The 26,109-nt window shown below is 56.0% G+C and overlaps 1 protein-coding gene across 4 annotated transcripts in view; it reads right to left on the reverse strand.

Moving 5' to 3' along the window:
• Nucleotides 1-26,109, reverse strand: part of PAX7 (paired box 7) — a 100,905-nt gene that overhangs the window by 34,828 nt on the left and 39,968 nt on the right. For all 4 annotated transcript variants that reach the window (XM_058304831.2, XM_058304833.2, XM_058304830.2 and 1 more), the window contains exons 5-7: nt 13,795-13,994; nt 7,224-7,389; nt 5,481-5,677 (exon numbers count right to left, since the gene is read on the reverse strand). In XM_058304831.2, coding sequence (XP_058160814.1) covers nt 5,481-5,677; nt 7,224-7,389; nt 13,795-13,994 — 563 coding nt within the window. The remainder of the gene's footprint in view (nt 1-5,480; nt 5,678-7,223; nt 7,390-13,794; nt 13,995-26,109) is intronic.

Genomic DNA, 26,109 nt, shown 5'->3' on the forward strand with positions numbered 1-26,109 from the left:
GAGGCCCCATGGGACACCAAGAGGGTAGCGTTGGGTGTTTGCTCGAGTCCATTTGCTCGAACCCGACGCTTTACTCCTACTGGCTATGGGAGGTGGGAGAAGCTTGGTGTTTGGGGATATAGGCTCGGAAACTGGTTCTGTCATTAATTGCCCCTGGGCTTGAGCCTCAACTTCTCCATTTGGACTATCGTGCCAACCTCACAGGGCAGATACAACAGAACAGCAGAATGGGCTTTGGAGCCAGACTACAAGACCCTACGACAGAACTGGCCCGTAGCAGGGGTTCAGTTAATATTGCTTGATGAATGGATAACCCTGGACAAGTCACTCTCCAAGCGCCTCAGTTTCCTCATCTGTACAGTGAGGATCACAAAATCACTGCTGAGATTGTGTGAGGGAAAGCTGGTAAAAATCATTTTGCTCCACCCATGCCTGGCCCTCTGTGAGCACTCACCACCATTGGCTGTCACTGGAATTGTTATTTGCACAGGAGGGAAAAGAGAAGAGAATTGAGATGACAGAGAGAACAACAAGGCTTGGTTAGTTGTGATCATATCCGAGGGCTGGTTACCTGCCCACTTGGAAGCATTTGCCATTAGTTCAGTGTGTGTGTGTGGGGGGGTGGGGTGGGTTGTGAATATGTAAATCCCTCTTACAGGGCCCTTCGTTTTAAGCTTCAGAGAGGAACAAAGGAGATGATGAATGCCACCAAAGGGGATGGCAAGACACAAACGCCCTCCTTCCAGGATGCAGGGGCAGGGGCCCTTGACCGGGCTCTGGTCCCAGACCTGCCACTAACCCGACAGTGTGACTTTGGACACTTTTCTCTGCCTCTCTGGATGTCGGTTTCTACGTTCGACTCTGACAGTGTCTGCATCTACAAAAACTGGGGGGATAAGGTGGCTCCAGCCAAGGGCTGCCCCTCAGGGACACTCCCTCACAGGCCCCGATGCAGCCCCCAGCATGGGCGCCCTGCCAGTGGCCTCCAGCCAAACTACTCTGGAAGGGGTAGAACTCTGCACCCAGTTCTTTGCCTGGGGGCTTGGGCTGGCAAGAGCAGCAGCGACAGTTGTGTGCACATACTGTCATCCCCACCACACCAGGAAGTCCCCAAGATAGGTCTGTGCTTCCACCATCAGCCTGGCATCTAACAGGCAAGGGGTTTGTCTTTTCCATCAGACTTGGAGCTCCTGGGGGGAGGGCTGTGTCTTCTCCATCAGAGTGGGCAATCCCCAAGGGCAGATCTGCGTGTCCACCTTTGTATCTCTGCCCAATGCCCCTGAAAGCGGGCCCCACTTGAGATATACCTAGATGGGGGCTGGGAGGAAGTGACCCATCTGCATGACTTATCATCCTTGCCACAGCAGTCTCCTTCTGGTTCTAAGCTGTCCTGAGTTGTTTTCTAAGAGCTGCTTTCCAAGGAGCTGACCCTCAGTCTGGGGTGAAGGTGAGAGAGTGGGCTAGGGGTCAACAAATCCTAGCCCCCCACCCCCTTCCAGAAAGCATCAGAAAAGAGGACTGGGGGCAGGAATCCTTTTCCAGGCACCTCTTCAGAAGGACCCAAGACACAAAGTTGGGGACCCCAGGTGGTGAGTGCTGATTGCCTGACCCTGTAAGGCTGGGGTTGGGGTGAGCAGGAGGGTAGGTTCCGAGGGACCCGAGCCTCAAGGTCATCCAAACCTCTTGGAAGCCTACAACTCAGCTCTGCCCCACTGGCCCCTAACGTAAGGTCCTGGCCTCAGTTTTCTCATCCGTCAAGTGGGTTGAATGAGCTCTTCCCTCGACAAGCTGAAGGGATGGGCTCTTCCTGCTGCCAGCCAGTCTCCTAAAAAGGGGAACAGGGCATGGGCATTTCTGCAAATGAGCGATGAGGCGCTCAGGCTTTAGAGTCAGGGTTTTGAATTCATATAGAATTCAGATTAAATGAATTCATATAGAAACTACTCAGAACAGAACTTGAACTTCACAGGGGCTCCATAAAGGTCCACTGCCCCATCATCCTCAGTATTAAATAGACTACGTGGCTTGCTTTCTTGGCGTGGTTATTGGCTGGCTGCCCTCTTAGGATGCCGGCTCCGCTGGGGCAGGGGTCTTTGGGCAGCATCTGGCACCTTGGATACGCCCTCCGAAAAGGTGTGCTCAAGCAGTTACCTCTTCAGAGCTGGGGCGCAGGTTGAGAGCGCCATGGGGGGGTCACCCAGGTGGGGTCTGAGGCAAGGGGCCCCGGTGGGCCCACTGGAGGGAAACGGTTTCCTCACGGCGGGCAGCGGCCCGGCAGCCAGTGTGAGGAGCAGCTCGCGCCCCCTGGTCTGAGCAGGTGCTCGGCAGAGCCCCGACTTCTCAGTGCAATCCCCCTCGGCTTCCGTGGGAACAAAAACCACCCTCCAGTTTCAAGGTTCTCGGGGTGACTGTAGTGGGGACCCCAAATCTTGGGTAGTGGGATGGCCCCACCATCCCAGGGCGAAGCCCTGTCCCGGGGGGGTCCACCCCCCCAGCCCAGCTGAGCTACAGAGAAACTCCTCCCCTGGGGGAGAGAGGATGTTGCAAGCAGGTCTATAGACACCTCCCTGGAGATGTCCCCCACTTGGCAGAGGGTCCCCCCAAAGCCGCGGACATGTGCTGAAGAGGTCAAGTCTGCCTGCCCAAAAGAGGGGGGGAGCCTGTGGGGAGTCGGAGCTTAGAAATGTCAGGAACATTTGTCCAAGGCCCAGAGGCCCCTCTCCCCCTTCAGGAAGTGTTCGCAGCTTAACCCCCCGCGCTCCTCACGCACAGAAGCACACAGGGCCTGACCCCCCCCGCCCTCGCCCCTGCCCTGGGCGCGCCCCCTCCCCTCCCCAGCAGCTGTTCACCTCCGGGTCCCCTCTGCCCCTGTCAGACCTCCCATCCGTCTTCACACCTTTGGTGGGAACTCCTGGGCGAGTCTCCGAGGTTCGCCCCATTCATCATGTCCTCATGGCCTCTCAGTCCCAAGGAACGGGGCGGAAGCCTCCTGGGGGTCTCTCATCCCTGGTTTGGGGGAACCCTGGGTTGGGAGGGGGAGTGAGGACCCATCTCCAGAGATTCCAGACAGGGGCAGAAAACACAACATCTGACTCTGAGACCTTCACACGAGGGGCCGCAGGTCCTGCTCGACGCATGGGTCCACCTCTCTTGCTCTCCCTCTCTCCCAGAGGCTCACTTCTGGGCCCCGGCCGAGCCCGGAGTGCCCCAGACCTCTAACCCCATCACCAGACCACGCTCCGGGGGGGGCAGGAGGCCCTAATCTGCTAGTCTCCCTTCTGTCCTGTGACAAAAGTCTGTGCTGGGCATGCACCTTGGGCCCACACTGAGGCGGGGGTGAGCTGCGGGGAGCAATGGCCAGGGGTCAGTGCCTGCTAACGCTCTCCTGGGGCCACGGGCAGGCCACTCGGATCCCCCATCTGTCAAGTGAGACGACGGGCCTTATTGCATAAGTGCCCTTTTCAGCTAAGTGGTGCCTCCTCCAAGCTCGTCTCTTACAACCAGGCTGGGCCTGAAACACATTCTTGAGTCGTGTGACCCTGCCCTCCCCGCATCCGAACCAGCCCTGGGAGCTGTTGTATCACCCCTGGAAGTGTTTGACCAGTGAACACTCAGCGTTAATGAGATGGAGGGCACAGCCTTGACCCCCCCCAAAGAGGCCCGTTGGTGTCAACTGGGGAAAAATTCCATTCTACAGGCTGTACAGCAAACACCAGGCATCGCTCACAGTGGACACCAGGCAAGGGAGTGGCCTGGCTCGGTGAGGACCAGCTCTGCAGCTGGCACGCCACCTTGGAGTGCCAAACCTACCAGTAGCCACCGTAAACCCCACCCCCATACCGTGGACCCCAAGAGGGCTTGGTGCATCCCCGTCAGGCGGTCTGCGCGCAGCTGCTAACAGTCCCTGAGCACTCAGCAGGCCCCAGGTCCCGGGCTCAGTGCTTTCCCCAGACCGTCTCACCCAATCCGGTGAGGCAGGGACTACCATTATCCCCATTTATGAACAAGAGGATCAAGGCACAGAGAAGGGAAGGGATTTGCTCCAGGTTTTACCCACGGGTGATGGAAATAAAATGCAATTAACGCTCAACTACTCAAGTTCATGGAGGCAAACGGGAATGAACCCAGAACAAGCAGAAAAGAAAATTCTCAATGTTTTAGACCAGGGGTCAACAAATTTTTTTTCTGTAAAGGGCCAGAGAGTAAATATTTTAGGCTTTGCGGGCCATCTGGTCTCTGCCAAAACCATTCAACTCTGCTGTTGTTGCAATAAAGCAGCTGTAAATGTGGAAACAAATGGGCATGGCTGTGTTCCAATAAAATTTTATTTATAAAAAAGTGTATCTGGACAGACGCGGCCCGCAGCCCAGAGCTCACCGACCCCTTAATACATTTTTGTTCTTTAGGCAGCAGGTCTCCGTGTTACATACATTGTCCTGCAAGTAGGCAGCAGAGCCGTGCTTGTTGGGCAGCTACTTCTGCCGGGCCTTGGCTGGTGCACTGCGTGCAGAGAACACCCTTGTTGGGAACAGACGCTTAGTTTACCAGGGCAGCTGGCCAAGAGCACCCCGAGTGGCGGAGCTGGGATTTAAACCCAAAGGCAGACACCGAAACCTTCGCCCTTTCTTCCACACTACAGCTGTTGAAGTACGTTCTCATTCTGTGTCTTCCCCACTGACATGAGGAAGGGGTGGGAGGCAGAATACGCCCAGTCCTGGACCTAACTGCCCCCTCCCCATGGACATTTGAGAGCCACTGTAGCTACAAGCACGAGCTGACCAGCCCTCAAATCCACCGGGACATCCCGCATGGGGGTCCTGTTCCCCAGACCTACCAGCAACCACCGTAAACCCCAGCACCGTCCTTCCCACTTCACCTTCCCTGACGCCCAGGAGCGCCACCAGGCGATGAGTGACATGGCCAGCGGCCAATCCTACTTGAGTGAACAGAGTCCCAAAGACCCAGTCAGGGTAGAGCTCCCAGGCCAGCACCCAATGCCCCAGTCTCTGCACTAATAAGATGGGGAAGGAGCACAGCGTAGGGTCGAGCAGGATTCCTGGTTCCAGAACAGAGCCCCACCCGCAGCCAGCCTCCTGCAGGAAGGGCTTCCACCTGCGCAGGAGCTGAAACGCTCTGGCCTCCACGGACTCAGTGACCCTGAGGTGGCTGCCGGGCAGTCTCCTGAGCTTGGGGGGTGCCGGGCTAAGGTAAGGCTCCTGCATCACACCCATTTGTTTCTGGGACCCATCCGTCTGCTGGGTCCCGAGGTCTGCAGCTTGGAGACAACCCCAGGGAAAGGAACACGGGATGTTGAAAAGGGGATGCGGAAGGAAGGTGCTTCCCCACCCCTCGGCTCTCAAGGCACCCGACAGCCAGGGGTTCCACGGAGACCCCGTGAATTCTGAGGGACACCGGCCCTCGCTGGCTGGGCTGGTGGGCATCTGGCGCTGGGCCTCTGGGGAGAGGGCGAGAGCACCTACCTGAGGGGACAGGCCGTTGCTGACGGGGTTCATGTGGTTGGCAGGCGCCGCGGGGTTCATGAAGCTGTCCGAGTAGCTGGAGAAGCTGTGGCGCGCGCCGTAGGCCGAGCTGGTATCCGCGGCCGCCGCGGCCAGTCCCCCCTGGTGCATGGTGGACGGCGGGAGCGGCTGGGGCCGGTGCACCGTGCTGCCCCCGTCTGTGGAGAGACCCAGGGGACGTCCTGAGCAGCGGCCTGGCCCCCGGGGGCCTCTGAGGGCAGGGAAAGGAGCTCCTGCGCGGAGGGCGCGCCGGGAGCCTCGCCTCCCTCTCCCTCTCCTCCTTGGAGGGAAGGGACGCCTCTTCGCCCTGCTCGGGAAGGGGCAGGCGGGCTCCTAGGCTGGGCACCGGCGGTCGGCCGGGTCTCAACGGACAGCCCCCTGGTTGAAACTGCCCTGCCGCTCAGTGCTTGGCATACCGTCGGTGCTCAATAAAAGATGAACTGAAAGCCAGATCTCGCTGGGGCCTCTGTCACACCCACCAGGCCTGACCTGACAGTGTAGCACCGAGCGCTTGGGGGGCGCTTGTACAGGCGCTGTCTAAGGGCGTGACGCCAGAGCAGAGCCCACGTGACAGAGGGTGGCGCCGAGAGCTCAGTGGGGTTGGGGCGCCTCTCAAGGGGTCAAGGCCAGTGAGGGGCAGGGCCAGGACTGGCTGCTATTCGGCTGGTACCCTGCCGTGACTGAAGACGCTTCTGGAGGGGTGCCCTGTCAGCCAGCAGAATTCCAGCCTGCCAGCCCTTTAGGAGGAAGGCAGGAAGCTGGATTCCTGGTATGTGCTGGGGCGGGGGGCCCTGCTTCCCCAACAAGGCTCACTGTCTCCTCTTGGGCCCAACCCCCCTGCCCCAGAGACCCCTTGGATGCCCTCACTTCTCCCACTTGCTCACCACCTCCCCTCCGCCCACCCCGAGGCCAGAATGGATTCTTCTACTTCTAGCCACCAGGAGAACTGAGCTCCGTGCCAGGTGGTCCTCAGGGGCCCAAAGCCCCCCAGTCCAGCCCCGGGTCAAGCGGAAGGAGAGACTTGACCCTCCAGCCTGGGTGGCAGGACCTCAGAGGAGGCTTCTTCAGGTCCTCCAAGGGGCGCTCCAGCCTCCATTCCATCTGAAACTGGGTCTTTTAAGGAGGAAGGGCAAGAAAATGAGAGCCCAGGAAATTATTAAGCCTTTCTGTAGACTTCTGTTTGACACAGATTGGAAGCCAGCATAATCTAAAAGCAAATATCCCAGTATTCCTCCAACACACACACTCACTCATGACAAAACCAAGGACTCAACGTGCCTGGGGAACGTGCTCCTTTCCCCGCAAAGGCTGCTCTGCTCAAGGCGCCGAGGCAGGACACTGTAAATCCCCGTGCCTCGGCATGTCCAGGGACGGGAGCTTGTGAGAAATGCAGGATCTCGGGCCCTCTGAACCAGAGAGCTCCAGGATTTTCCTGTGCACGTTACAGGTTGGGGAGCTCTGTTCTGAGCACCTGTATGGAGACTACCTGGTCCCTCCCCACCTGGATGCTGCCACCTGCCAGCAGAGCCGACAATTTCAAGGGCAGGACCACAGCTCTCCTGCCCTACCGTGCTGCCCACAGGAAAGCCGACAGGCACGAAGGCAAAGAGCCCTTGCAAATGGAAGCCAGGACGGGATGGATGGGATGGGGGGAGAAGGGACGGAGGGGCGCGGCTGCGATGCCGGGGTGGGCTGGCCACTCACCTTGGGAGATGGTGGTGGTGGGGTAGGTGGAGTCCGGCAGCTGGTAGGGGGGCAGCGTGGGCATACCGGTGGGCGGGAAGCCTCCTGGCAGAAGGTGGTTGAACGCGGCCAGCTGGTTGGCCCCTGCCTGCTTACGCCAGCGGGCGCGGCGGTTACTGAACCACACCTGGAAGCGAGAGCGAGAACTGGAGCCTCAGCCCCGCCCCTGCTAGAACCCGTCCTGAGCCACCACCTGCGAATCCCGCCAGCAGCCTCCTCTACCGGAGGAAGTCCCCGCCTCCACGCACCACGTGACAGTTTGCGAAGTGCTTTCAGGATAGGATCCCCTTCTGTTCCCACAGTCACCGGTAAGGGGTTATCATTACTCCCATTTTACAGATGAGGAAACTGAAGCACAGAGAGGATGGGTGGCTCGTCCATGTGAGGCATGGTCTCTTTCTGCTGCAGCTGCTGGTGCCCCGAGGGACGCCCAGGGCCCTGCTCATTCTCCTGGTTCCAAAACACTCTCACTTCCCACCTCGCCCTGCATCGGGAACCCCCTGAAGGAGACCTGTCCCCCAGGCTGAGATGGAAGAGCAAGTTTTTTATGCAGAGACGGAGGCCCTGCTTGACTCACCATGGTTCCTCTGGAAATAGTCAAGCCCCAATCTCACACACATGGGAATTTTATTAAACACTGGTGGGAAAATAACCTAATAGTTTCGAGTCTTCACTTCTGCTAGGCACGGTCCTGGTGCTCTCCTGTTCCCATTTTACAGATGGGGAGAGGAAGCTTACAGAGGTCAAATAACTTTTGAAGTTCTGGGACGGATCCAAGGCTCAAACTTAAGTCAGCCTGCCGTCAAGAGCCTGCTTGTTCTGCTCTGACCCCATGTTCCCTGGAAGGCCCGAGAAGGGGAGAAGGAATGTACAAAGCAGAAGCAGCTTCGAGGGGCTCTTTTCCACCTCAGGGATTTGCACACGCTCCTTCCTCTAACGGGAGCGCCCAGCCTCCAGGGCTCGGCTGAAATGCCTTCCCTAATCCCCACATCTAAGGCAGGCCCCTCTCTTCTCTCACAAGTAGGTCCCCTGCTTGCGAGCTTCCTCCCACAAACCATCCTTCTATTGGTTTGTTTCTTGGTTTGCTTTCTCCTGTCTGTGTCTACCCCTCCAGGCTCTCAACCCTGTAGACAGGGCAGTGCATTCTTTGTTCACTGCTGGGCCTTAGCACTCCATAGGTGCTCGATGAAACTTCGTTGAATGAATGAACGAATGAATGAACAAGGGATGTCAGAGGTGGCTCTGGTGTGTCTTGGCTGGGAATGAGGCTACAGGGTTTAGTTGCGAGTCCCCTCCTGGTGGGCTGAAGACCCCAATCTCCTCCAGCACCAGATCAGCTAAGGCCCCCAAACCTCTGGACCACCTGCACCAACCAGGGGTGTCTTAGTGGGTGGAAGGACATTTCCTTGCCCGGGTGCCACCTGGGCTTCCCAGGAGGGGTGGGCAGCTCTCCAAGCTGCATGAACAGAGCAGCTAGCTGGCCCTGACCATTCAGGTTTCACAGTGAAGCGAGAGGAGGGGGCTGAATCAGCAGAGGAAACAACGGGCTCCTGAAGACGATGAAACAAGCTCCCGAGGGCCACTGGGGCACCCAAGGAGTGTCCTGGTGGACATGGACAGGGACTGCTCCTGAGCCCAGTGTGGGACTGGGCAGCACCCCAGCTCCCTGCTCCTGGGAGGGTGTTGGGAGCATCTTTGTACTGCTTCAGGGTTCCCACAGGGCAGGTCTCCTCCCTCTACCTGCAGGACAGACATCCCAGATGGTCAGTGACACAGGCATTACAGTCGTGAACCTGACCCAGAGATGGGAAGTGAGAACCTTGTTCCGACGTCCTTCCCTTCCAGCCTCTGGACCTGCGGAAGAGCAGCTCTCAGGCTGGTGCTAAGGCATCCTCGGCACCTTTCTCAGACTTGCTAATCTCCCTTCTTACCGGAGAGGCCTCAGACCCAGAGCCTTCACAGGCGACACTTCCCAGTAAGACCTTAATCATCTTGTTTTGTTTCCCCTCGTGTGAGTTTTTACAATCGACTTGCCTTTATGGAACTAGTCTATACTTTTAATTTAAAATGCATCAATTTCATAAGAAGTCAGGAACAACACAGATAATACACAAATGTAGCAAAAATCATCTTGAAGGTGGTTGGAGAATGACTTAAGTTTGGGACATGCTACTCTGATTGGTTACGTCGCAGGTGCTCCTTAGGTGTGCGTCATCTTTTCCTCAAATGAAGAGGACTAAATAAAGTCGGCACTTCCCCCTCCCTCCTTCCTCATTCCCTCCGCACAGCACCGACCCTTTTCCACTCTACCAAGTAAGACACCGAGCGGAGGGAGAACAGGGCCCACTGCTGGCCATCAGGTTGCCCTCAGTCTGGGCGCAACAAACAAGTAAAGGTCCAGTTTTCCAGTGGCTGAGGTGCAAGGTGCTATCGGGAGCTCTGAGGAAGGACTTCCAATTTCACCTCTTAGAATCCAAGAGGACTTCCTGGAGGAAGGGACATGCTCTTTGCTGCCAATTCTCTCACCTCTTCTTCCTTCCTTGTCCTATTTCCCAGGGCTGCCTCCACCCCAGAAGGCACCGACCTTCTCACGAAGCGTGAGATATAATGATTAAGAACAGCATTGCGGCAGCCCCATCACCTACATCTCTAACTCCTAGATTTTTCCTAAAATTGTGCTAATACCAGCAGCCTCCGCATGGGTGGTTTGGGACCTCAAAGGGCTTAGCACGGCATCGGCCGTGTACGAGTATTATTCTGCTTGAAACTCTCTGAAGGCTGAACTGGAAGGAATCTTAGCAAGCACCTAGAGCAAGCTGTCCGCCTCCAGGGGGGAAAGGGGGCCTCCGAGAGGGACAGCAGCACCGCACCCAGAATCCTTGATCAGTGTTGATTCTTCGAAAGCAGGGGCTGGGATTTGTCATTTTTTATTCTTCCCTTAACACAGCATGAGGACACAGCAGAGAGTAGGGAATCACCCAGATTCACCAAGTCCAGTATTTCATCTGGCCCTTCTCTGGGTCACAGAGTAAAAGGACATGACTCTAGGCACCAGCCAGCCATGGCTTCAAGTCCCAGCACAGTCTCTTAGGAACTGTATCTTTAGGAAATCTCAGTTTTCTCACCTTCAAAATGGAGAGAAAGATCATGCCTACTTCCTGGGGTTATGGTGAGGACTCACAAAGATAAAACACAGACAGCTGTACAGCATCGTGCACAGCATTTAAGAAGGGCTATCTGGTGTTATTAAAAGATTCCGGCTCACTGGTGAATTATTAGCAAGTCCCACCAATGCCTATAAGACGAAATTCCGTGCAGAAAGCCCGGAAGCAAATAAGCAGGGTCCAAACCAGGTCTGTGGTGGAAAGAGCTGCACACAGCCCTGTTTCTCGGTGCTCATCACCTGGAAGGTGTTTTCACGGCAGCCCCGGGAGCCCCGTGGCCTCTATCTCTAGAATAATAAATAGGCTGGTGGAGTGGGCCGAGCATGTGGCCGCTCAGGACACAGATGGATTTGTGTGCCTCCAAGGAAGACACACGCAAAGATGTGGTTGGGCCACCGGCCATTCAAAAATGACAATGCCCCAGAGAGAGGGGCCATTTGTCCTCAAGCTTGCCTTCTCCTGCTTGACACCCTCCTTGCCTGCCCTGCAAGCTTCTCAGGCTTTCAGTGGGCAACTCCGCGGTTATCAGAGGTGCTCCGATAACGCCTGGCTGGAGCCGAGAGGAAGGGAACTGGCCACACCTCGGAGACCTGCCTGAGAATATGTTCACTGTTGGCTTGCTGATTAGAACGTCAGCCACACGAAAGCAGGGATCTTTGGCTGCTGAGTCTCCAGGGCCTGGAACAGTGCCTGGCACACAGTAGGTACTCAATAAACTCCTGCTGAATGAATGAAACTGGTGCTGCAAGAGTGGCCATAATTGGAACTGCCAAGAACACGTGGAGTTTTCGTTAAGTCCCATTCGTGGCACTTCTGTGTGCCAGGCACTGTCTCCCTTTTTCTTGTACATTTAATCATTTAATCCCCCAGCGGCACCCCGAGATTATTATCAGTTCACTGTACCGATGAAGAAGCTGAGAGCGGTCCTGGGCCGTCTGGCCCCGAGCCCACACTCTGCACCACTCACTCCACTACCCACCCTTCTCTGGGGACCCTGACATGAGATGTCCTAGGATTGCAAAGTCCCAGAGGTGCCCAGAACCAGAGAACAAGACCTCAAAACTGTGATCAATAAAGTCAAAGCCACGCTCAGAGCCTTTCAAGATCCCTTCCCCTCTGTCCACAGCAGGAATCCTCTCACAGGATCCCTGATGGACTGGACTTTGCACGTTCGCTTGAATACTTCCATTACTGGAGCTCTCATCACTTCACAGGCAGCCCTGATTGTCAGTGACGTAGGATCCTAGAATTTTAGGGGAACTTTGGACTTATGTTTTCTCAATGCCCTTATTTACAGATGGAGCCCTAAGTCTCAGGAAGGGAACTGACTTGTTTGAAGGTGAAACAGCTGCTCAGAAGCAGCGACCAATGGGAAGGCAGGCCTGTGGCCCCCCAGTCCTGCGCTCTCTTCTCTGCGGACCTTCCTACTGGACGTGGACTTTCCCCTCTTGGCCCTGGTTCTGCCATCTGGGGCCTTTCAACTTGCAGGAGCCACATCCCCAAGCCTAAAGTTCGATGCTTTCTGCCTTGATTTTTGTTGTTTTTGTTGTTCAGCCTTTGTTCATTCTTTAAAAATCATCGTTTATTGTTCCCTCCTCTGCTGGAAAAATTCTCAGGTTAAGGAAAAAAACGCAGCCCTGCCCTTAGGAGCTTCTGGCGAGATGGAGGAGACCCAGCCCCTGCCCTGGGGACAGTTCCTAGTCTGCAGGAGGAGACCCAGCCCCTGCTCTGGGGACAGCTCCTAGTCTGCAGGAGGATACCCACCCCCTGCCTTGGGGACAGCTCCTAGTCTGAAGGAGGAAACCCAGCCCTGCCCTGGAAGCCACATATGATAGGGGCATCAGCACGCAGAGAGGGTCTGCCTTGGTCCCGCAATAGGCCTTTGCCTGGACTCTGGCTGCGCCCCCATTCCCAGCCTCCCACCCTCCTTTGACCTTGAGTGACACCTGTTTCTGGGTCCCCTGGGCCAATAAAAGCACTGCCCTGACAGCCAGGAAATTTTACAAGGAGCGGTCAGGCTTCAAGGTGGTGGGAAGCAGCCGCGGCCGCCAGACTTGGGAATGAGAAAGCACCCAGGAATGCGCCCGGAACAGCTGCAGGAGAGTGGGGGGGTGGGGGCCCTGCGTGGGGGCGGGCTCGGATGTCGCCCTGGGAGAGGGGAAGGGAATGAGATGAGCTGGCTGCCGCCACCCGCCCCTCCCCTGGGGGTCTCCCTCAAGGGCAGCCAAGGACCCCCACTCAGGGGCGGGGTGGAAAGGGCTGAGGGGCGCACCCTGCTTCCGGGGGCCCTAAAAGCCAAGGCTTGCTTCCAGGACCCCCTGCCGCTTTCCCATTCCGCGTTCTGAGTCGGCTTCTTCCTCCTCCTGAATGGAAGGAACCTGGGCTTCCGCTCAGCCGCCGCCCCGGCCCCACGCAGCCACCGGGAGCTCAGCACCTGGACGCCGCGCTTCTCTGCGCCTCAGTTTCCCTGTGGCTCGGGAGCGACAACTCCTACCAGACGAGGGGTTGGAAGGGCTGCACCAGCCTTGCCTGCGAGCGCCCCCACTGTGGCTGGCACACAGGGGCGTCCGGTGCCCGTTGGGGAAGTGCTCCCAGCCCTCCGCAGACCCGCCTCCCCGCCCTCCCTGGGGAAGTCTGGGCTCCTCTTCCCCACCCCCGCCCCCAGCCCTGCCTGCCCGGCCAGGCTTCCAGAGACCCTCGCACCAGGCGCCTGAGGGGCAGGGGTGGGGGGGAGCCGAGTCTCCTCCCCTTGTCACTGGACAGATGTGGGGGCCCGCCCGGCACCCCTCGCTGGCCCTCGCTCTTCCCACTGCCCCGCCCCCAGCCCCACCCACTAGGAAATACTTTAGGGCGTGGAAGCTTCTAGCCCCCCAGGAACAGGCCGACCCAACCTGTGTGGTGGGGCCCCTAGTGGAAATCTAGCCCTCATTCCTCTCGGAAGTCGGACCTGTTTGGAAACTTCCCTCCTAATCACTTCCACTCCCCCAGGATCTGAAGGGGATTTTTCACAGCCCCTGAGCCTTCTCTTCCCGCAGAACAGAGGCCGCCCTCCCCCCTCACTTCTTTCTATTCTTTTCTTCTCTCCCCTCCCTGGCCCCTCTCCTCCCTCCTCCTTTTCCCTGAAATATTTGTCACCTGGATGGATGACCCCGGCGGGCCACAGCACATCCCTGGCTCCCCTGGGACTGCCCCCACCCACACTTGCTGCCGGCTGAGTCTGCATCACGAGCATCGTCTAACGGATGCTGCAGAACCCAGGGCCCCCTCCCCCACCCCACCCCACCCCGAATACGCGGACCGGCCAGGCCGCCTCCCAACCCCCGTCTCCGGAACACGGCCGCAGTGTGGGCACGCCAGGGGCCGCTCACCTGGACACGCGCCTCGGTCAGCTTGGTCCTCTGCGCCAGCTCCTCGCGGGTGTAGATGTCGGGGTAGTGGGTCCTCTCGAAGGCCTTCTCCAGCTCCTCCAGCTGCTCGGCCGTGAACGTGGTCCGACTGCGGCGCTGCTTGCGCTTCAGCGGGAGGTCGGGTTCTGACTCAACGTCCGAGCCCTCGTCCAGCCGGTTCCCTACAGCCCGGAGAGAGGGAGAGGGGTGTCCTGGTGGGTGCTGCTGGGGTCTGCGCCCACCTTTGGAGCCCTCACTCCTCTGAGGATCAGATCTCCCCCAGCACAGGGAGTCAGTGCAAGGACGTTCACCACAGCACCGTTCATCAGCGGAGGCCGGAAGCAACCCCGCTGCCCAACCGGAGGGGATTGCTTCAACACTTTATGGCACATCCATGCCATTTTTCTTTTTTAAACCAACAGTCTAGGGCTCAGGGACGGTTTCCTGGTGAAAGACAGACATTTGTCAAAATTCCCAGAACTGTACACCGAAAAGGGAGACGTCACTGTACTTTAAGAAAAGGGCAAGGTAGGAACCAGTGTGCAGAGATGGTGCGCACGATTGGAAAAGGCAGGCATAGCACATCATCGGACACTCTATCCAAAACACTCATTCGTGCTAACCTTCAGGGTGGCAGGTCTAGAATTTTCTTCTTTATACTTGTTTATATTTTAGTATTTTTAAAATGATGAACATTTAAACAATGGTGCTATTGCATTTTGGAAAATACTACAAAAATGAAGGAAGAAAGGAAGGGAGGGTACAAGGGCTGGGAGCTTCGATTCCAGGCCTGCCTCTGCCCCTAAATGCCTGCGTGACCCTAGGAAGGCTACCTCCCTTCCTTGGGCCTCAGTTTCTCCACTTTTAACATGAGGGGCTTGGGCTATTTGGACTGCTACATGGTCTGATGACGGCAGCGATTTGGAGCCAAAGCTGGGGGCAGGCATCTATCTACGTTTTAATCCTGCAGGATGAGTGTCCCTCTGGACACCCCCTGGGATGGCCCCTCTTCCTCCGCCAGGACCTCCAGGCCAGCACTGCCCCACGGGCCCTGTCCAGGCTACTCACCGGGCCATGAGTAGGCAGTCTCAGCCACTATGGGCTTTTAAAAGATAAGGGTGTTGCTGTTTTAAAATGTGTAAAATATCCTTAGAGGGGGAAAAAAAAGGCCTCGGTGCAGTCCTTCCTGGGAAGCTCCAGCATCTCTGAGCGGCCTTCCAGGCTAGAGGAGGAAGCCTCACCTGGATGACCTTGGCAATGGCCGTGCTCGTCCCCCATCACCCCCATCCATGTTTGCCCTGGAGCCTGGGGTGGGAGAAGGTCTTTGCCTCCCTGTTCAGAAAGAGCCTAGCAGCTCACTTCCCAGCCCTGGATGGGGCTGCCAGGTCAGGGCACTGCTCTGCCTCAGGTCCAGGCCAGGGAGGCTGCAGGAAGGGTTCGATCAAGCTCCTCAGATGAAGGGTCTGAGGACACCCCAGGGACTGATCTGGCTCCCACCCCCATCAAACTTGTGCCTCTGGGGGGTCTGAGCAGGAAGCCCCCCAGCTCCCCTCAGCAGCGACCCTGGAGATTGTAGGAAGCAGGAGGGAGGAGGGCCAGTAAGAGAAGGACACAGAAAGGAGAGGGAGAGGGAAAATGAGGGCAGACTGGCAGATTCTCTTCTTCCCTTCCCGCTCCTGCTTTCTCCCTCTTTTCCCTTTTGCCTTCACTTCTCCCCTTTCCTTTCTTTCTCTGTCTTTGATTTCCTGGAAGCAATTCTATTTTTGTCATTCACTCATTGATTCATTCATTCACTCATTCATCAAAGCCTTTATTGAGCACCTGCTGTGTGCCATGCACTGGGCTAAGCACACAGTGAAAGGCAGAATTTGATCTCTGTGCTCCCTGGGGGCTCAGGCTGAGAAAAAGCTAGACGAGCCTCGGCAAGCATGAGTTCATGCTCCAGGGGAGGGAAAGCGAGTCACAGGGGACCAAAGAGGCCCACGGCTTCTCAGTTAGTGTCCACACCAGCCCTCAAACCCTGCTCTCCCCCCACGGCCCTTTCCACTGTACTAAGTCACCCTCTTCCTCCACTGCTTCACCTGCTGAATACACGGCTATCCTAGGCCCTTCCACAAAAGGACACCCAAACATCGTGTATTTTAGCACAGTTGTTTATGGTTGCCACCTATTTATAGGGAAATGCTACTCACTTTCCCTTTACAAGGGCATTAGTTTCCCTGAATTAAGTTTTAAAATCTATTTTGTACAAAGTGGAATATTAAGGAAATAATAGGTCAGGCTCGTGAGCTGTGGCTGAACTTGTGCACATTGTTAGCAAATGACCAGCGTGTGGTTGATGTGCCTGCGGGAGAAAATCCGAGGTGCTTCTGACACAGGACCCTGCCGGGTCCTCAGGCCCCGTGCGCTGCCCCTGCCCTCTATGCAGGCTTCTAGACTGGCCATGGAGCTCTAGGTCAGCTGCACCCCATGTTCATGTGCGCCCCACCCCCTACTCAGAAGGGATATGGGGAACTCTGTGAATCCAGAAAGATGCCCAGACTGGGGAAGGCCCGGCAGGGCTCAGAGGCTGGGTCTCTGCTGTGTGGAAGAGTCTGGAATGATCCTTGGGTGTCAGAGGTTGCCCAGCAATGCCCTGGCTGGTAAGAGGGTGGGCAGGGCTCCACCCCACTGCCCAGGGAGGAAGAACTGCAGTCTGTTTAGGGACTTCAGGCCCCTGAAAAAGAGCCCCTACTTCCTCTCAGTGCCAGCCTCAGGACAGGTGCATGAAGCTGGGACTACTGAAAGGCTCAGAGAGGTTCAGTTGCTTGGCAGTGGCCACACAGCTAAGAGCCCACTCCTGGAGAGGGATGCAGAGGAAGTGGCCAATGGGAGAGAGCTTCAGGGCCTCTCTGGGGCCTCAGGGGTCTAGTCCAGAGCCCTGGTCTGGGAGGCCCAAGACCTGGATTCTGGGCTCTGCGGCCCCTCCCCCTCTCTGTGTGGCCTTGGACAAGTCGTTTTCCTTCTCTGGACCTCGGGTTCCTCAGCTGTAAAAATGAGGACAGTAATATGCTCCGGCATGCCTCACAGCATGGCTTTGAGAGTGGAATGAAAGAAAGACGATGGGAGTAATTTGTAGCCTGTAAAAGGCACCTGAGGGGTGATTATTATGATCAGTGATAATGATACTGATGAGGACAGAAAACGCCTGGGGAGGGGGCGCAGGGCCAAGGAAGCATGCTGCCACGGCACCTCCCCCGGGCTTCCACCTTTCCGGAGCCCCCAGTGGCGCCCTTCCTCCCCCCCACACCAGGGACCCCTTGGCCTCAGAGTTAAATTATTCAACGGGATTAGGTGGACTTGGCCGCAGAGAGGCCCGGCACTCTAGAGCTGAGTCTGCCACACGCCGAAAGCTGGCGCAGCCTGGCAGCCGGCGCTGGGGGGGTCCAGGCAGGAGAGGACATGGGAGCGCATTCATTAGACAGAGGCTGGATCCAGGGTGGGCGGCGGGGAGCGGGTACCTGCTCCGTCTGCCCATCTCTTGGCAGCCTCCTGCCAGCCGCAGCTGCAGCCCCCTGGCTCTCCAGCACCAGGGGGATGGCAAGGCGAAAGGGGGGTGGGACAGAGCCCAAGGGAGAGGGATATGCTGAGGGACCCTCTCTGGAGTCGTGGACCCCTCCCTGTGCTCAGGGATGCGGGATTCAGGTAAAGAGCAAGGAAGAAATGCAGCCCCCCAGTCTGAGGGTGGAAACGCGGTGCCACGCCCTTGGGCACACTCAGTCCTAAGGGACAGTTAACGCTGTCTTCGGAAGCTCCCAGTCTGATGGGGAGATGTCACTCCCGCCCTGGGGACCTCCCAGTCCAATGGGGAGAGCGTGCTTGCAGCCAAGTTGGGGACCAGGACAGGCATTAAATGTGAAGACGGGTACAGCTACATGGTTCGCAAAGGCCGCAGAGCAGCCGGAGGATGGAGGGAGGACGGAGAGCTGCGGGGCTGGGCTGGTTTCTCAGCGCCCCAGGTGAGCAGGAGCAAGGTGTGCTCTGAGCGGCCCAGGCCGGATGGATGGTGTGGGTGGAACTCGGCCGGGGGCAGTTCCCATCCTCTCTCCGCAGCCTCCGCCTTCTCCTTCAAAGCCAGCTAGCTTTCGCCGCCGCTGACTCTGCCAGCGAGGCCCACCCCAGTTGGCCCTGGGGGATCCAGACTCACCCCGCTGCTCTCCACTGTCCTCTCTGTCCAGCCACATGGAGCTGCTCGCAGCTTCCTTAAATGAACGAGCCTCTGAACATGCGGTTCCCCTGCTTGGAAGGGTTCTCCCCCTTTCATCTGGTGCACTCCTGTTCATCCTGCAGGGCCCACTCGTGGGTAGCCTCCCCCAGCAAGGCTTCCTTGGCCCATCTGGGCTGACCGCAATGCCCACCCCGGAGGCTCTTAACAGTCATCAGGAGACTGAATTTGTCTGCATACAGGTCTGTCGGTCCCCTTGGGCTGGGACATCCTTGAGCGCAGCCAAGACTGTGCCTGGCACACAGCAGGCACTCAATAAAGTCTTCTTATATGAAGGGTTCGGTAGAATGATCACCAAGTTCCTTTTCAACTGTGATGCACCGCTATACTCATCACTTTAATGTGTGCACACTCTGCAGTTTACAAGCCCTTTCCTTGCCCCAGCACAGTCTCTCTCAATAACCTTGGAGCATCAAGCAACCAGCATGAGCCCATTTTACGGATGGTCAGTGGAGACCCAGGGCACCCTGAAAGCAGTGAGTCTGGGAGCAAAACCCAGGACCCAGGGCTCCTCCCCAGCCCCCCAACAAACTCTGTTCTATCACTTCTGACCATGAAAGCCAAGTTGGCTCTTTCTCTGTCCCCCAACCTTTCCCTGCTGTCCCTTTTTTGCCAGAGGTAAAGCCTAGAAATGAGCTGGCCACAACTGCTAGACCTCTCCCCCTCTCAGAGGGCAGGAGGGGGGCGATGCGGCTCCCAATTCCTCGTCACCCTTGATCAGTGGAAGCCAGTAACAGCCTCAAGGTTTGGGTCCTTCTCTCAGCACCCCCGACTCACGGTCGTCCCCGCAGCCCCCTCCCTTGCTCCGCGCCTCTCCCCAGCACAGCCTTTATTACAGTTAACGGAGGCCCAGCGTGGAACTGCGGCAGAGAAACGAAGCACATAATAGTTGATATGCGTTTTAATCAAGTAATTCGGGCAGCGCCGAGAGCTGGCCAGTATGGGCCGGTCGTCCCTGAATACCAAACAGGCCAGGGCGCAGGTCTCGGAAAATGGAAAAGTCATTTACAGCTCAGCTGGGGGCCGGCGAGCGAGGCCAGGGCGGGCGCCTGCCTGGCCCCTCCGAGCGAGCGAGCGAACTGCTCAGCTGTAACCAGCGCGTGCTGGGCAAAGTCTGCGGGCCTGGCGCACAAGGGCAGAGCGAGGGGGTGGAGCTGCCTCCCCGCACCCTCTCTGGGTGCCAGCCGCCGGCACCCACCTGCCCTCGTCTCTAGCATCCCCTCCCTCTCCCTTCAGGCCTCACACCCAACCAGCCTGGCACCAAGGGACTGGGAATCCCTGTTAGCTGGGAACCCACCCCGTCCCTCCACTCCATTCACCCCAGCCCCGCCCCAGCGTCCAAGCCCCTTCCTCTCTCCCTGGAACACCCCTCCTGGCCCCAGGGGCTGCGGGCCTTTGCACAAGCCGCACCTCCTGCCGAGAGCGCCGTGCCCAGGTCCCTCCTGGCCTGGCAAACTTCTGCCCCTTGCTGCCGGCCAGGCCGGTAGAGCACGGGCTCTAGACGGTTTGCCTGCGTTTGCGGATTCCACGTTTGTGAAGCGTGGAGAACAGTGGGGGCGCCCCTGCCCCCTTCTTGGCTCTGCATTCATTGACAGAGTGGACCACAGTCAGACAGGCTAAATATTCTGTTTCTCGTTTGTCCCCATCCTACCCCAGGCCTGACCTACACCGAGTATAAGCTCCATACAAAAAAGTCTGCCTTTTTAATTTACTGCTGAATCTCCAGTGCTGGGCACAAGTGGACGCTCACTTGGGAAGAATGAATGAATGGCAAGTGAGTTAGTACACAAAGGCACATAGATGGTTCGGGGGAGTAGCAATTTGATATTATTTATGAATTCCCCAAAAAAGATACGGATTATGTTTGTAAACTGATCTGTTCCCCTGGACTTGACACCCTTTAGCTGTATTAAATTCAAAGGTTTTAAGTGTGTTTGATTAAATCAAGAGGAGGGCTTTGATTCGGCCAGGTGAATCAGGGTTGAGTCCCTGCCCCCTTGGCGGGCAGATAGAAACAGACCTTACTCAAGAAGACACACAGAAGAAGACACAGAGAGGAAGGGAGAGCAAGCTCCATGGACACGGCAGAGGCCCTGGGACGAGACATGAGCCATTTGCCTGATAGTTCGCAGATGAAGAGAACAGAGCAGCTGAGCTGGGGCAGCCCAGAAAGAGACAAGCCCTGTGCCAGCCTACAGCTGAGATCAGAAGAAGCTGGGCCCCCGGAGCCTTAGGGGAAGAAGGAAGGAGACCCCAGGCCTGCCGTCTTACTTCAGCTTGAGTGAGAAAGTACCTCCTCTGGCACCTTGAGCTGGACTCCCCCAAATAAATACCTTTTGTAAAAACCAACAGATTTCTGGTACTTTGCATCAGCACCTCTTTGGCTGACTAATACAGCGGGACAAGTAAGTGGTCAGTAAATATTAACTTCCTTTCTGGCTCCCCTTGGGGTCACCCCTCCAGGAAGGCGCTCTCCTCCACCACCCTGGTGCTCTCATCGCAGGGGCAGAGCAGACCTCTCCACACTCGAGGCATTTCACATGTGTTCCTGGCACCCTCCCTGTCCCCAGGCCCTGGGAAATCAAAGGGGAAACTGGCCCAGCTCTGCACTGCAGGGCTCCTCCTTCCCCAGAGGGGGAAAGAGAGGCCGGGTCCTGGACCAAGCTTATTCCTGGCTGTGTATGGCCCCACACGGTTTGCTCCCCTATCCTGGAGAACAGAAACCCCAGCCTGGTGCCCCATCCCATCCAGGGGATACAGTCCCGGCAGCCAGGTGGGGATGTGGGGTCAGCAGAGAAGGGGCTGAGCAGGGGTGCACGGCCAGCCCCCTGCAAACCAACCTTGGCAGATGGCATCTTCATCAACTCCCAGGCACCTCCCCCTCCCCTCCTCCTCCTGCTGCCGCCCCTTCCCCTCTCCTCTCCCCCCACCCCCGTGAGGCTCTGTTTGGTCTTGGGAAGCTCCAGAGGATCTGGGAAAGTCTCACAGCTCCAGGACATCTGGGGAGTCCATTATCTCCCACCCTTGCACCAGGGCAGCTGTCCCGGAGGAATGAGCCAAAGCTCAGAGTCCCAGGGCCATCCAGAGCCATCCAGGGCCATCCAGGGCCATCCAGGGCCATCCAGGGCCATCCAGGGCCATCCAGCCGGGTGGTGGCAGGAGCAGGACTCTCCAGGCTTGTCCGGAGCCAGAACTCAGCCCTCTCGGGCTGCACCCCACGTCCTAATTATCCACTTGGGAGAAGACAAGGTGTGAACTGGCTTTCATCCAGCAAACAACTCTTCTTGGCAAAAGGAGTTCTGGAATGGGGGCAGCCTGACCTCTCCCCCTCCACGGGGCCCAATAACCGGCAGAGGGCAAGACCTCCAGGTGACGTCCGAAGGACCCTGTGAGCCAGGAACCAGAACCCAGGGCTTCCGGCCCCTTGCCCGGCACCCTCTCGCGTCCCAGAGGGGCCTCCCCGGGGCTGGGGATTGGCAGGTGGGGAAGCAGGTCAGCCTGACTCTGAATCCTACATCATTTCTTAGCAACTGAAAGAAGTAACAGGAAGGAGAGTGTCTTTAGAAAAGCCGGGGTTGGAACTCCCACCTTCAGCTTCCCAACCTAACCTGAACTTCCCAACCTGAACCTGACAAAACTTTTCCTTCTCCAGGCTGATTTTTTATTTTTACTCAACCAATTTGCATTACAAAATGGGGGTTGTCTCTGATGATGACTTCAGTGCTAACAGCATAGTACTACTGTCCTTAGGCACTAGAGGGCACTCTCTATACATTGCCACTGAGAAGGGGCACATCTAGGAAGAAGGAAGTAGTACTACTTGAGATGGTACTCTGTAGGTGAATTGTCAGTAGTCAGAGCCATGTTTTCTCAGGACGGATCTAGAGGTTTTTCTTTTGCACCAGCCGGGAATCAAGCACAAGTCACATGTGGGAAAGAAGAGAGGGGGTGTAGGAGGCAGGAACCATCTGAGCCAAGGGAGCTTCGTCAGAGAAAACTTTCTGGGAAGGGAGAGTTCAAAACTCAGGTTCACCTGCCTTAAGGCAAGAGGCTGAAGCTGAAGATGTCGTGAGGGCTCGTCCAACTCAGTGTCTCTAAGACATTGACATCTTTGCAGCAAATACGGGGTTTTAGAAGACAGCAGTGGCCGGGGATGGGGGAAGGGGAGAAAGAGCATTTCAGGCCTTGGAAGCAGGAGCAAGTCCACAACAAGAGGAGCTCAGCTCACAATTCCCTTTTATACTCCTTCTGTGATTCTAAGACAGTCTTGAAAAAAAATCACAGTTTTCATTTACTTCTTTGATTATTTCAGTCATTTATGCATCTCGCTCAATGAATGAGCAGGAGGGGCAATGACCAGTGCTGGGTGGAAAGCAAAGCTCGCTGCATCAGCCCCTCATGAGGGCTCACCAATCGGGGCCTCTCTCACCACGCGTGGCCAAGGCAGCCACGGCAGATGTCAGTGATGGGAGGAGCAGAAGCCGAGGGGTCAGATGGATCTGGGTTTGAATTCTGGATCTGCCTCTCACGAGCTATAGATTCTGGATTTGTTATTAGACCTTTGGAGCCTTGCCTTTTCTTCACTTCTAAAGAGGAGGCAGTGCCAGGAGTCTGCAGGGAGGAAGGAAAGAGAAGGAAAGTGTGTCTGGAGGCTGAGTTCTGAGACCCAGGGTGATGGGCACCCCAGGTTGACCAGCTGGCTGTGTCTCCCAAACCCAGTCTCTTCTCTGAATGGAAGCCAGGCTGGTGGGAGACTGGCACTCGGCTCAGTCCCTGGCCTGCCGTGTGACCCTGAGCATGTCACTTGTCCCTGGAATCACCACTGTCCCATCTGTCACTGGGCATCAGACAAGCTGTTCCCTCTACCCTTCAAGGTGTTGGTGTGGGATGGGACCTTGAGACATGTAAAGTGGCACCACTGGTAAGATGATCACAGCCCACTCCCCATTCTAACTCAGGAAAGTGACTTCCCTCTCTGGGCCTCAGTTTCCTCATCTGTAAAATGAGGAAAAGAACAGTACCACCCTCATAAGGTGGTCATGCATGAAGATGACTGCAAGACAAAGGCCTGGAGGAAAACGGTTCTCCAAAATGAAGAATGTTTAACATTCTTCAAAATGTTAAACAGAATTACCACATGACCCAGCAATTCCACCTCTAGTTATAGGTGCAAAAGAATTAAAAACAGGAATTCAAACAGGTACTTGCACACTGGTATACACAGCAGCACTATTCACAGTGGTCCAAGGGTGGAAAAATCCCAAGTGCCCATCAACAGATGGATGGATAAACAAAATGTGGTATAGTATACAAAAGAATATTATTCAGTGATAAGAAGGAATGACATTCTGAGACATGCTAAGTGTGGGTGACCACTGCAAACATTATTCTAAGTGAAATAAGCTGACACAGCAAGACAAATATTCCATTTATGTGCAGTATCTAGAACAGGCACATGTAACTATAGAGAAATTTGAATGGAGATTACCAGGGGCTGGGGGAAACCAGGGGTGGGGACTTACTCTTTAATAGATACAGAGTTTCCATTTGAGTTGAGGAAAAAAGTTTTGGAAATAGTTGTGAAGGTTACACAACATTGTGGATGTACTTAATGCCACTGAATCGAACACTTAAAATAGTGAAAACAAAAAATTTTAAATTATGCATATTTTACCATAGTGGAAAAAAACTACAAAAAAAAGGAGACAAGGACTTAGAATAATTCCTGGTACACAAAAAGTGCTCAATAAATGTTAGCTGTTGTTGTTGTTGTTGTTATAGTTGTTGCTGGTGCCTGCATATAATAAGGACTTGTTCATCTCTGTATCCCCTAGAAATAAGGACATTTGCATGGCATAAAACACAAAGGCAATGAATGAAAGCATGCATGAATGAATGAACAAATGAGTGAGTGAATGAATGAATGACTGAATACCCCCTTGTCTTTCTTTCCTTGCTTTTCTGTGGTAGAGGCTTTGCACAAACCCACATCCCATCCCACCCCACCGTAAACTGTCCCAGATGCAAAAGGTGCCCACAGAGAGGAGAGGGCAGGTGGGTCTCAGGTCAGAGAGCCGGCTGGGGTGCAGATGCTGACAAGAGCGAAGGATCCTCAGGGCAGGGTGGGCGGAGGCCTGGGGGAGGCGCAAAACCAGCGGAGGGGAACCAGCAGCAGCTGGGCCCCAGTGGCGGGAGAAGCTGCCCGCACGACGAGGACAGGCAGCTGACCACCCGCCCGCGCCCCACAAAGCGCCTGTGAAAGGACCATATGCCTGAGAAGTCAAGCCTGCCCGGGACCCTCCTTCCCCCTCTCCCCACCGCCTCCCACCCGTGGGCAGTGCAGGAGCCCTGGGAGGCAGAGGGGCTGCAGCCAGCGTGAAAGCGGCCAAGGGGGCAGAGGTGGAAAACAGCTTCTGCACCCCCGCCCCGCCCCCTCCGGCCACTAACCCCCCGCCTCCAGCCTCAGCTGTTAGGAAGGGCTGTCTCTTGGCGTAAACCTGGGCCTCACGCTCCCCAATAGACGGGGCTCTGAGATCACAGCAGGGCTGAGCATAGGTCACAGGAGAAGAAGAATAAAAAGAATGGCTAATAGGTTTCGATCTTACTAAGTGCCTTTCCTGTAGCAACTCGTGTAATGTCATGACAACCCTCAGAGGTAAGTGTTGTTATTAGCTCCATTTTATAGATGAGGAAACTGAGGCTCAAAGGGGTCAATTAACTCGCCCAGAGTCACACAATAGTAAATGGTAGACACACAGCTAAACTCAGCATTGTGGTCTCAGAGGACCCCTCCCAACCATCAGGGGGAAACTTGTGAGCCCAGCATTCAAAGTCCCCACATGCCTCTCCCTGCAGGAACCACGCACTTCCAGGCCTTTGCACGCCGCTTGCAGGCTGGGACGTCCTCATCCTACTTTCTCCTTGTCCAGCTGCCTCCACCCTCCAAACCCGGACTCAAATTCCACCTGGTCTGCAGAGATCTCCTTGAATCCCTGTGCCATGTGCCAGCTCTGCCACCACCTCCACACTTGGCATTGACTCCTGCGGTGGACTGATAATTAAATTTTCAAGGCTATGTATTATTTAACAGATACACTCCATATTCCAGTCTGTAAGAGGTTTGTTTAAACTTCTTGAAGGTGAGCACTGCATTCCCCTCATCAAACTGGGATTCTCCGAGGGTAGAGACTGGGCCTTCATTAAAAGACTCAATGGGAAGTCTATTTCTTCCATTATACTGGGCATTCCCAGGGTAGGATGAATGAGAACGACTCTGTGGTTCTTATCGTTCTACAATGTTCTCAGTAACATCCTGTACTGGGAACTGCACCATCAGTGAAGTAAGGAAACCATGGCTCCAGGCATCACAGAGACAAGGGAAATTGACCTGAGCTCCCTCAGTCATAGATTCTCTCCCAGAACTCTGCTGATTTCTTTCTCCTCAGGAGTCATTTCTATCCACCCAAATTCTCTCTATCCTCCACCTCCATCTTTCTTTAAATAGGCCAGAAAACACTGAAACCTAATGTTATGTGGCATATTAAGCATGTGCCCCACAGACCTACACCGAAAAAACTACGGCAATTAATGTCCACCGCAAGAGAGACAGGCATACATCTCCAAAGTTGGCTACTCCTGCAGAGGGCCACTCTCTGCACCCAGCCCTAGAACACGGCCGTGAAAGTCCAGCAAGGTCACTGGAATTGCAAGCTAGACACTCCCTGCCACTGGGTCAAGTTGCTTTGATGGAAGCCATGTCCCCCTCCCACGCACCCCCAAGCTGAAAAGCTTTACCTGGAATCCCGCCTAGCAGAATAGACCTCCCTTTGGTAGGCACCAGCCAAGGTCACCGACTCGAGCTACATCTCCACTCGCTGCTACCCTCCAGGAATTCCAGATATAAACCACAGAAGTGGCCCCAAACCGGCCACAAGTACCCACACCCCAGCCGGATGGAAGGGCTACTCTCTGGCTCGGAGGAGTGTCCCCAGAGAGACTGCAGGCTGTTGGAAAGACCAGGGCCCTGGATTGGC

This window comes from Dasypus novemcinctus, chromosome 9 (assembly GCF_030445035.2).
Source record: "Dasypus novemcinctus isolate mDasNov1 chromosome 9, mDasNov1.1.hap2, whole genome shotgun sequence".
NCBI lineage: Eukaryota > Metazoa > Chordata > Mammalia > Cingulata > Dasypodidae > Dasypus > Dasypus novemcinctus.